General features: G+C 36.3%; 1 protein-coding gene across 1 annotated transcript in view; it reads left to right on the top strand.

Moving 5' to 3' along the window:
- Positions 1-2067: 2067 nt before the first annotated feature.
- The window catches only part of C9H14orf39 (chromosome 9 C14orf39 homolog), a 63400-nt gene continuing 53152 nt past the window's right edge, over positions 2068-12315 (top strand). Inside the window, exons 1-4 of the mRNA XM_053602669.1 lie at positions 2068-2248; positions 2340-2396; positions 3767-3893; positions 9820-9909. Coding sequence (XP_053458644.1) covers positions 2197-2248; positions 2340-2396; positions 3767-3893; positions 9820-9909 — 326 coding nt within the window. The 5' untranslated portion in view covers positions 2068-2196. The remainder of the gene's footprint in view (positions 2249-2339; positions 2397-3766; positions 3894-9819; positions 9910-12315) is intronic.

The raw sequence follows: 12315 nt of genomic DNA, 5'->3' as shown, positions 1-12315 counted from the left end.
CTCATGATTGCATTATTGTACACAGCTATGATTTAATAAATTAAAAAAAAAGTTCCGGAGATCTATTGTACAGTATGGGGGCTATAGTTAATAATACTGTGTTGTGTACCTGAAATTTCCCCAGGGTGGATCTTGAACGTCAACATACACGTGAAAATGATTCACTATGGGAAGTGATGGATATGCTATACAAATTAATTTGATTGTGGTAACTTAAAATATATACATATATCGGGCGGCGCCTGTGGCTCAGTGAGTAGGGCGCCGGCCCCATATGCCGAGGGTGGCGGGTTCAAACCCAGCCCCGGCCAAACTGCAACCAAAAAATAGCCCGGCGTTGTGGTGGGCGCTTGTAGTCCCAGCTACTCGGGAGGCTGAGGCAAGAGAATCGCTTAAGCCCAGGCATTGGAGGTTGCTGTGAGCTGTGTGAGGCCACGGCGCTCTACCGAGGGCCATAAAGTGAGACTCTGTCTCTACAAAAACAAACAAACAAACAAAAATATATATACATATATCAAAATATTATATATTCTGTAAATACATACAATTATATTTGTCAGTTTTGTTTCAATAAAACTGGAAAACATAAGTAAAAGATTTTTCATATACACGGGAAGACTAAATCTGTTAAATACTTACATCAGCTTTGAGGACTACTGTTAATTCCATTTAGTGAGCACATTATAATAAAATTGGCTATGCGTATCTGATCTGAGGTTCTTAAGCAAGAAAAACTCCTAAAATTTTTCATTTTAATGTGAAACATGTTAGCTTGTGGCGACTCAAGGCAATTATTTATATCATTTAGGATTAAAAATATTTCCACCAGAAATATACGAAGTATTGAGGCAACTAGGGGACTGAACAGTTTAAATTATTTTGTGTCCACTGTATGTTTCACCGTGCATATTCCAAGTGTAAGAATATACATTGTCTAAAGACAGTATTTAGGACAGAAAATCAGCTTTATTTGAAACTAAAGAGTCTCAAAACGTTTGTTTAATCAAAATGTATTGTGCCTGCTTTTCAACTGGTTTTGAAAAATGCTGTTCAAAAATTCCATTTTGGTTTATTTGAATGTTTTTATTATTTTCACGTCATTATACCAACTTTGCGGTCCTCCAGAATACTTTTAAAACCTGTTGTGTTATAAGAGGAGTGAATAGATTTTTAAAAAACCCACTTGTGTTGAGGGCAAAGGAGAGCCCCTGGCAGGTCCCCCTCCCAAGGGAAAGCGTCACCTCCGCGCTCTCGGGTCGCGTTCCCGGGGCCGAGGGGGCCGGTCAGGGGAGGCGCGACGGCCGCTCTGGCCGCGCCTCGCTCTCGCGCAGCCTCCGCCGCGTGGGGTCTCTCGGGGCCTGCGCCAAGGGCCTGGGGGCGGGGCTCGGCACGGCGGGGCCCGACTGCGGCCGGTCGGCGTGAAGGTCTGCCGCCGCGTCCCGGGCGCCTGGGACGCCGAGTGGCCCTCGGGACCCGGGGAGGGAGGGTGTGGAAGTTCGAGTGCAGAGGGGCGGCTCAGGTGGGTGGGTGGGAAGGGAGCTGAGGCGGCGGTTATTCCCGGGCGGGCTCTGCGCCTCAGAACTTGGCGGCGCGTTCTGGGGCGTCCCGCGCGTCGCTCGTCTGGCGGGTTGGGCCCCACGCGGAGCCGCGGGCGCGGCCTCCGGAAGCAGCGACGCGGGCTGAGGCGAGCCGCGCGCGTGCGGGCGGCCCCGGGAGCGGAGCAGGGCGCGGCGGGCGGGGGGCGCGCTCGTGGGCGCCGAGGTCTGGCTGCCGACGCGCGGGCGGAGACGCGTAAGGCGGGGAAGGGGTCCGGGAAAACCTCCGCGCTGTTTCCCGGGGTGCAGCGTGCTGTAGGGGAGGACGTGTTTAGGTCTCTAGCCACCTGGGGCCGTGCACGCCCCAGGAAGGGGAAGGATGCTTCAATTTAGGGCGCTGCTGTTGCGAACTCCGGGCATCTCCGGACCCCAAAAGATCATTTTCCTGCAGCTCGGCGGATGAGCAGCCGTGTCCCCCTGCACAGCCTGCTCGGTGGTGTCGGGGGACCGTGCCCGCCGCGTCCCCCCGGTCCGCCCGGCTCCTGCTCTGCCCGTAGTTTTCTGGGAAGAACGCTCCTAAAAGGTGGTCATGGCCTCTGCGCGCCTGACTTAGGAAAATCTTTACTGACAATTTTTTTTTTCTTTTGATATAGTATCCAAAATGAGTGGTGACAGTCTATTTGCTAGTTTGGACAGACTTTTACTAGAATTTGGTAGGTATAAAATGAAAATAAGTTAACTATTTGTATTATCATTGGACATTTTAAATAGGAACTGAAATCACAAAAGAATTATTTATTTTAGTTTTCCAGTATGAGCAAGACATAAGTACTAAAGAAGATATTATTCAGAGAGCGAATAGTAAGTAGTTTTGCTTGATAAGGATATTTCAGTCGTAATTTTTTCTTTTTGGACTATGATATAATATTCAGTTGTCCTGTTTAGGGCAGCTTGGGGCTGGCCTTGTTACTCTTGTGTCACTTCTTTCTGGTGACTGTTACTGTGCTGTCTACCGCAGGCAGATAGCTCGACTTAACTGTAGTTTTTTGATAATAAATTTCTACATTCAGCATTTGATTATTTTGCGAAAATTTTTGCTTTAATGACCACTTAAGTGCAATTGAAAAGACACACAGGTGGTTTCAAATAGTCGAGTGAAAAACTATGTTTTATCTTGTGGGGCTGGACGCGATGGCTCACGTCTGTGATCCCTTGTATTCCGGTGGATTGCCTGAGCTCACAGGTTCGAGACCAGCCTGAGCCAGAGCGAGACCCTGTCTCTAAAAAATAGCCAGGCATTGTGGCAGGTGCCTGTAGTCCCTGCTGCTTGGCAGGCTGAGGCAAGAGAATTAATTGAGCCCAAGTTGGGCGGCGCCTGAGGCTCAAGGAGTAGGGCGCCGGTCCCATATGCCAGAGGTGGCGGTTTCAAACCCAGCCCCGGCCAAAAACCAAAAAAAAATTGAGCCCAAGAGTTTGAGGTTGCTGTGAGCTACCATGCCACCGTTCTCTGCCGAGGGTGACAAAGAGAAACTCTGTCTCAAAAACAAAAACAAAAATAATGTGAGAAATGGCAAGGCAAATTACGAAAGTATTGTATAGTATTTTAAGATCCTATGCAAAAAATATGAAAAATAGAGCTGTTAATTTCTTAATAGTTCTTTAAAGGTGGAATTTGGTTCTCTTTCCTGCAGTCTAAAAAGTATGCAGGACATTAAGAATTTATTTTAATCTTTGAAGAAATTTTATAGTTTTATTTTTATCTTGTATTTAATCACTGGTAACAAGTGAGTCGAAGTTAATAAATTTTGCAGTTAGTAATAAATTGACAAGGAGGCTGATGAATAGAAATCTTGAATTTGTCAGAAACAAAAGTTTTATGTCAGTGTCATAACTGACTAAATATTTGCATGATTCCTAGCCTGGTAAGATGCGAATGACCTTAGATGTCACCTTATCTAGCCCTCTTATGTTAAAGCTGAAATACAGGGGACATGCATTTCTCTTCAGTCCCAAACACAAATTCTTCTTAACTTCTGGATCTCAAATCAGGCCTGGCTCTGGTTCTCTGCTTTTTAGCACAGGGTTGTACCCATCTGAAGCCTTACTTTTTCTCTCTTCCCTGGCTCTTCTCTTTTTAGGTAAGTTGCCATACTCCTTTTTTTTTCCTTGTGTATTTTTTTATTTTAAATTTATGATTTTCACTTAACAAAATAAACATTTCCTCTTTCTAGAATGCTTTGAAGATATTAAAGAAACCAAAGCAACAATTTGTAAGATACATGAAACAATAAATAAAACAGATAAAGAAATTGATCATTATTATAAACATAGTAAGGAGATCAAAGACAACTGTAGTAAGTGAGTATTTGAAAGAAATGAACTTTCAATAATTGTCATTAGATGATTTAAAGTTTCTGAGATCACAGTTGAAGATGCTGTTGTTGCATCTACATGTCATCTCGGAAAGGGATCACAGGGGTTTCAAAAGAAAAATATGGGCTATAATATCTCACTAATTTGATGTTTCACTAATTCAGTTATGGTTAGCCTAAATACAGAATTATGAATAATGTAAGCTCATTGCACAAAATTCCTATTAGATAAATTTGAAATAGATTTCAACTTTGAATTCTTAAGATCTTAATATATATATTACTACATTTATACAGTACAATTTGTATAGCCTTAAATTTTTCAGAATGAAAGTATTCAGTAAATTAAGAATTCTTTCAATGTAGCTTCAAGTTCTGTATTCTAGTAATTAAATCTGGCACAAGGTAAACATTTTGAAAAAAAGATGTGAATAGAACTTTATTGTATATTACAAATACTTATTAAAAATTTACTAGTTTTCTGTACTTAATTTTATGTGGACCATTGACCTTGTATTAAGTACTATACTTTCTATTTTGAAAATATTTTGCTATCCAAAAAATTTAATAAGCCTTTTTAGTTTTTCCATTCCAAAAGTAGAAAAGGTTTTCCGTTATTTTCCCCACTGGTTTTAAGAAATTATATCAGTAATGTATACTGAATACAAAAATTCATAGTATTCTATACGTAATATACACATGTATGATGTGAAGTTTCTCCCTGCCTGCAGTTCCTATTTTCTGCCCACAGTTCCCATCCCCTGCCCTGTCCTCTCAGTAGATAACCACTCTTAACAGTTGTATCTTTTTAGACCTTGAATAGTCAACATCATTATTACACACACCAATATAGCTATCTTACTTTTTCACAAAAATGAATTCACACCATTCTGCAACTTGTTTTTTTAAATATAACAGTATGTGACATAAATAGTACTATGCATGTAATTATGTGTAGATTTCATTCTTTTTAACAGCTCCAAAGTATTTTATAGTATTGATATATCCTAAGTTGTTTAACCATTCCCCTATTAATGGATGTTTAGATTGTTTCCATTTTTCCTTATTGTAAACAACCTATACAGATATTCTTCCACATACGTATATGTTTTGTTATAGAGTGGACTCCTATAAGTAAAATTGCTAGATTAAAGAGTATGTACGTTTAAACATTTGATAGGTAAACAAAACTGCTTTCTGAAAAGATTATACTAATTTATACTCCCATCAACAATGTATAAGAACATTTTTTCTTTATATAATATATTGATTGAATTATTATAAGGAATATTACTCTTATAAATAGAAAATAAAATATTTAAAATGTAGGAGAGTTACTATTGTCTCATACCCTTGCCAATGCTAGAATTACCAAAGTTTAAATATTTGGGCAATCTGATTAACAAAAATTATATATTGTTGAACTTTTTCTTTTATTTTGGTTATGTTTTAGTAGGTTTTACCAGTGGTTTTCCTCAATTAGTTGCATTGGGTGCTGGAAAAGTACTGATAGTTTCCTCTCAGAACCTACCATGTCCTACTTAACTATACTTTGTGTAAATTGAATCTCTGCTGGGGCTCAGCGAGAGTTAGTAGGTTTTATTTTTTTTTTTGTTATGATTGAATTCATGAATGCCTCTGGTTCATGATTTCAGTATGCTGGTTAAGAGATTTAAATGGAAATATGAATACATTAAAGCACTAGAAAACCATGGGTGATCATATAATCTTTGAGAGAGGAAGGCCTTTCTAAGTGTCACCAAACTTAGTAATTGATGGATAAATATGATTTAGTAATTGATGGATAAATATGACTATGTAAAAATTAAAAAGAAAAACACTCCATAATGATATAAAAGACAAAAGGATAAGCTAGGAAAAAGTCAAGTAAAGGTTAATTTTATTTATTTTTTAAAATTTCAGAGTATTATGGAGATACACACATAGATTCTGGTTACATAATTTGCATTTGTACAGATTGAGTCAAAGTTTTAAGTGTGCCCTTCACCCAGATAGTGTGTATTATTCCTGTTAGGTGTGAATTTATTCATCCTGCTGTTTGATTTTCGTTGAGTTTTACTTCAATATGTGCACATAAGTGTTGATCAGTTAGTTCCAGTTTAGTATTGAATACATGTGGTGTTTGTTTTTTCATTCTTGCGATACTTCACTTAGAAGATTGGTCTCTAATTCCATCCAAGTTGTTATAAAAGATACTAGATCACCTTTTTATGGCTCAGTAGTATTCCGTGGTATACACATACCACATTTTATTAATCCATTCATGTATTGGGTGGTTCTTGGGTTGTTTCCACATATTTTTTTTTTGTTTGTTTCCACATTTTTGAAGTTGTGAATTCTGCAGCTGAAAAGATATAGAAGTTAGCTAAAAATAGAGTACTTAATGGAAATTAATAAAAAGAAAAAGCCCCATTAGAAAAATGAGTGAAGAAGGTAAGCATTTAGATATATATCCAAATAAAGAAACAAGTCTGAAAAAGAAGTGAACAAGTGTTCAATCATACTAATAGTCAATGATATCTAAATTTAAAACAATAATTTTTTGATACAGAATCTCACTCTGTCACCATAGATAGAGGGCTCTGGTGTCGTACCTCACAGCAACCTCAAACTCTCGGTCTCAAGCAATCCTCTTGTTTCAGCCTCCCAAGCAGCTGGGACAGCAGGCACCCATCACAGGCATTGGCTGGTTTTTCTATTTTCAGTGGAGGTGGGAGTCTCACTCTTGCTCAGGCTGGTCTAGAACTTTTGAGCTCAGGCAATCCACCTGCCTCGCCTCTAAGAGTGCTAGAATTACAGGCAAGAACACCACACCCAGTCCTAAAGCAGTAATTAAATGCCTTTTTTTTTTTTTTGCCTTTAAGTTTTGCAGAATTAAAGAAATGTAATATCTCCTTTTGGCCTTTTGGCCAGGAAATAAGAAAATCAACTCTCTCATACGCTGCAGAAGTGTTACAAGTTTCTTGGATGACATGTCAGCATATGTTTTGAAAAGCTTTAGAAATTAAGCATGACTTTTGATCACATTAGTTTTATTTCTGAGAATTTTCCATATTGAACTAGAGATTCTCTTAAAGATATACAATAAGATTTCAATATTTTTCCCTATCACAGAACATTTAAAAATTTATTTTTAATTGACAAATAGTAATTTTTTATGTTTATGGCTCACAATGTTTTGATGTATGTATACATTGTAGAAAGACTTGTCAAGCTAATATATAATTTCACCAACTTTCCATTTTTTTTTTTTTTTGTAGTGAGAACATTAAAAAGCTGCTCTTTTAGCAATTTGGAAATGTATTCGTTCAATGTGTTATTATTAACTGTGGTCAGCATCCAGTGCAATAGATTACTAAAACTTATTCATTCTGTCTGAAATTTTGTACTCTTTGATTAAACATCTTCCCTTTTCCTATCCCTCCTCTCATCCCATCCCTGGCATCTATTGTAGAAACCACTTTTCTATTCTCTGTTTCTAGGAGATCAATGCTTTTAGATTACATATTTAAGTGAGATCATACGGTATTTGTTTTTCTGCACCTGGCTTATTTTACTTAGCATAATGTCCTCCAGTTGCATCTATGTTGTCTCAAATGGTGGGATTTTCTTCTTTTAAAGGCTGTATAGTATTGCGTTGTGTGTATACATACACACACCACATTTTCTGGGTCTGTTCATCTGTTCAACACTAAGTTGCTTCCATAGGTTGGCTGTTGTGAATAATGCTGCGGTGAATGGGAGAGTGGTATATATCTTTCTCTTTCTTTTTTGGAGACAGTCTTACTCTGTTGTCCCAGGCTAGAGTGCCTTGGCATCAGCCTAGCTCACTGCAGTCTTCAAACACCTGAGCTCAAATGATCCTCCCGCTTCAGCCTCCCAGAGTGCTAGGATTACAGGCATGAGCCATGACACCTAGCCCAGGTATCTCTTTGATATACTGATTTTAATTTCTTTAAATATATACTCAGACGTGGGATGTCTTGATCCTGATTTTAGGTTTAGAAGGACTTTCATATTGCTTTCCAAAATGGATGTATTAATTTAAATTCCTACCAGTAGTGTGCAAGAATTCCCTTTCTTCCACTCAGCCATACTTGCTGTTACTCATTTTTTTGATAATAGCCATTTTCACAGGTATGAGATCATACCTTATTTTGGTTTGAATTTGAATTTGATTAGAGATAATAAACATTTTTTTTCATGTTTCTGTTGGACATTTGTATCTCTTTAGAAATGTCTTTTTAGAACCTTTGCCCAGTTTTAAATTGGGTTATTTGATTTATTTATTTATTTATTTTTTTTGCTATTGAGTTCTATTTCAGCCTTTTTTATGATAGGAAAACATTGGAAGCAACTCATGTTTTACATTATAGAAATGGTTAAATGAATGTTGGCATGTCCATGTGAACACTAGGCATTCAATAAAATTATGATATAGGAGTATACTTATTGACATTGAAAGATGTTAACAGTATATTACAAGTTGAACAAAGAAAATTACGAAACAAATTTCATAGTATGAACCTGACTTAGTAACTGTATATTTATATAATTAGAAAAAAGTCTAGAAGACTGTACATCAAAATGCTCTTAAATGAGAGTCTCTTCTCAGTAGGCATATATTTTTAACAGAATTTTTAGGCACTGAGAATATATGTATATATAATCTTTGACCATCTAATTCAGTTTTGGAGAATATTTTCTAAGGAAATGATCAGAAATTCATTTCTATTAAGTAAGTTCTGTTAAGTAAGTAATAAAGGATACATTGTTATATGTGGAGATGATCTCAGTGATATTAAAATATATAATTATACCAAAATTTGAAAATAATTTATTAAAATAATAATAGTGATTATTCGATGTTGAGAATATGGATGATAGTTATTCTCTTACATACACTTTTCTATGCTTCCAAAATGGGCGCGTATACTTTTTGAATCTGAAAAAATAACAAAAGATTAGAAAAAAAGGAAAAATATCCAAACAGTACTTAGAAGGAAGCTCTTATGGTGTATACTCATGTTATATTTTTTGTATTGATAATACTTTTTCCGGTTATGTAATAAAAAATGTAGAAGATGAATATTAATTTTATTCTGTCTGATTTTATAATTCATTTTGGCCTAGTTTCTTTAATTTCTAGCTCAGGATGTAACAACTTTTTCTAAGTATTAAAAGAGAAAAAAGCTTCTCTGTAGCCCTTATTGTAGCTCTTCAAATGCTTACTGCTAAAGAATTTTTTTTGATAAGAAAAGCCAGGCATGGTGGCTCACACCTTTTATTCTAGGACTCTGGGAGGCCGAAGGAGGTGGATTGCCTGAGCTAACAGGTTTGAGACCAGCTTGAGCCAAAGTGAGACCCTGTCTCTAAAAAAAAAAAAAAAATAGCCGGGCGTTGTGGTGGGCGCCTGTAGTCCTAGCTACTTGGGAGGCTGAGACAAGAGAATTGCTTGAGCCCAGGAGTTTGAGGTTGCTGTGAGCTATGATGCCACAACACTACCAAGCACGACAAAGTAAGACTCTGTCTCCAAAAAAAGAAATTAATTAATTAATAAAAATATGATGGGAAAGAAGGCTGATGTTGGAGAGTTATAATAGAAATGTCATAGCAGTAACATAATTCAGCTATGCCATGCTTGCTTTTTCCCAGTCATGGTATAAAACAGGTTTGATGTAAGAATTCATGAGAATTCGTATCAGAGCATGTGAGGACATGAATGGAGGTTGTGGTGGTGATGGGAGAAGGGAATATTTTTCCTGATGCAAGTTCATTTTCTCCAGGAAGGGAAAGATTTATTTATCTTTAAATGATCATTATTTTTTATTATCTTTGTCAATTTGTTTATCATTCTGAGGTGCTAACTACAAATGTATTTTTTTCTATAGCTGGAGGCCAACATGTGATGTTTTCCATAAACATGAAGATTATATGCAGGACCAATTTACTCTATATCAAGAAACTATTGAAAAAGACAAGTACAGTGCATATATTAATTTAAGCTTATCAATTCTATAAGTAATATTACTAAGGTGTGCTTTGTAAGAATGTTAACTGAAAAATGTAGAAATTTTATACGCTGAGGGAATTTTATTTTAAGTAAATATAGTATTTTGGACTTCCTGGGTATAATTATTAGTCTGCTTACTTGTTGTAAAGCTGTATATAATCCAGGATATGTTTAGATATGGCCTTAGATATAAATTATTTCTCAATAGTAGTTATTGTAGCAATATCCTTCAATTAAGTATTTTTATGACTGAACTATTATAGGCAAACATTGGGGTAATAGTTACCCGTAGAACTGACTTATGAAAAATTTAGGAGTGTTGGTTTTTGAAGGGTATTTTATATTAAACTTCTGTTTTTAGCATATTGATTTAGTGAGGGGAAACACCAATAATTGTGTGGATTTATTTTATTATGTGTATAAGTACATTGTCTTGGAGATGAAATGTGACTACTGAATATAATGAAACAAGGCAAGAGACTTTGAATACATATGTAGCATTAAAATTCCACTTAATTTGAAATGTTTTAATTTTTAACATAATTGGATGAGACAGCATTTATTTTTATATTTTAAAAACACACACATAAATTTTAGAATGCAATACCCATTATATTCAAAGATGAATCTTCAGCAAAGGTAGAAACTAAAATTATAGGTTTGGACTTCAAGGCTTGGAAATGATGGAAATAGATGAGAATGCTGTGAGAAATGTGTGGAGCAAAAAGGACAAAGCTACAGTATACCATGATCCAAAGAGTAGACAACAGTTGGAACCCTTGGAGACTGTTGACATTGTTATTTATAGACCCTGCTTCATTTCAAAAAGGATTTAAAATGATTCGTATAAATAATATCACAGGGTTAAAAAAAAAAAACTAGATTGAACATCAGGACTACAGGGAATTAAGGATTATGTAGGAAGATAAAGCCTTTGATCAGGTTAAAAATTCATACTGTGTGGTCCTGTACCTTTGTTAGATAGAGACACAAATTAAGCTTTGAAATTTTGCATAATCAAGGCATTTTGGAAATATAAGGGCTGTCCAGAAAGTATCTATTTTTTATATTACATGACTGGATACTTTCCGATAGCCTTCGTATGATCAGTTTGAGATTCAGAGTATTCATTTAAAAACAGTTCAGTTGCTTGGGATAAGTAGACATTCCTGAGGCTTAGAGAAATTTCCCCCTTGTGTCCTTGTGCAGCGTGGTGGTCAGTATCATTAGTGACCACTCCCTACTCCAAAACACGTTGTGTATAACTGCTTCTTATAACGTGTTTCTCTGTAAGTCATGGCTATAAAACATTCTCAAAAGTTATTGAGAAGTTACAGGAAAACAGTCCAAATATGTACCTCTCTGATGGTGTTTGTTACAGATGACTTCTCTGAGCTAACCAGAGCTGTGAAAATGGAAGCTATCTCTTTCTATCTTAAACTAGCAATGTAGGTTAATTGACTTGATGACTCAATCCTAGGTATTTATAAAAGGAAAGAATTCATTTTTTGGTATCATGGGATAATGGAGGAAGTAAAGATACCAGCTCCCTGTTTCTTTTAACTTCCCATCCCTGTCCCAGGCATTTATGAAGAATAGTATAGCTGGCAACAGGTGAGATAGTAGCTCTTTTTGTATTATACCTTAGCTATGCTGGGCTCTGCCGAAGTTTCTGCATGGAATATGTTAGAAGAGGGGGCATGAATATTCAGTAGGAGCGTGATGGCTGTGGTATGCTGATCTCATCTGAAACTGGTGACCCAGGCTTAATTATCTTATAGGAATTTCTCCCCTCCTTAGGCCATTTTACCAAGTTATTCATAATAAGTGGAGTCTTAATTGGTAAATATGTATTTAAAGGAATAGAAGCTTGTTTGTGGCTCAACTGCTTTATCTTGCTAAAGAGGATAGAGTTTAGTAATATTAGGAAATTATTAATAATATTTTCTTAAGATTCACACCTGCTCTGACCAGTACAAGGCTGTTACCCTTTTCTTCTCATATGAGTAGTTTGTGAATACTTGATCTTCCTTATTTTCTCATCTGTTAAAGTGAGGTAATCATTACAGTATCTTTTAAGAAATTCCCTCATACAGCATGGCTTGATCCAAGAAAGAAGAAAATCTTGAGGAATGTAAGGACCATATATTTTTTAAAAATTTATTGTGAATATTATTTCTTAAAATTATAAGAATTGGACAAAAAGGGTTTAAGGATTTAAGAATATTTTCTAAAAATATATTTTTTCAGTAAGAACTGGATTGCGCATTTTCAATGTTATAAATACAGATTCGCAAACTTTTTTAATAATGGACCAGATGGTAAATATTTTAACTTGTGGACCATATGGTCTGTTTTAATAACTCAACTCTCG

The sequence above is a fragment of the Nycticebus coucang genome, chromosome 9 (genome assembly GCF_027406575.1).
Source record: "Nycticebus coucang isolate mNycCou1 chromosome 9, mNycCou1.pri, whole genome shotgun sequence".
Taxonomy (NCBI): Eukaryota; Metazoa; Chordata; class Mammalia; order Primates; family Lorisidae; genus Nycticebus; species Nycticebus coucang.
This window is presented reverse-complemented; position numbering and strand designations above follow the sequence as displayed.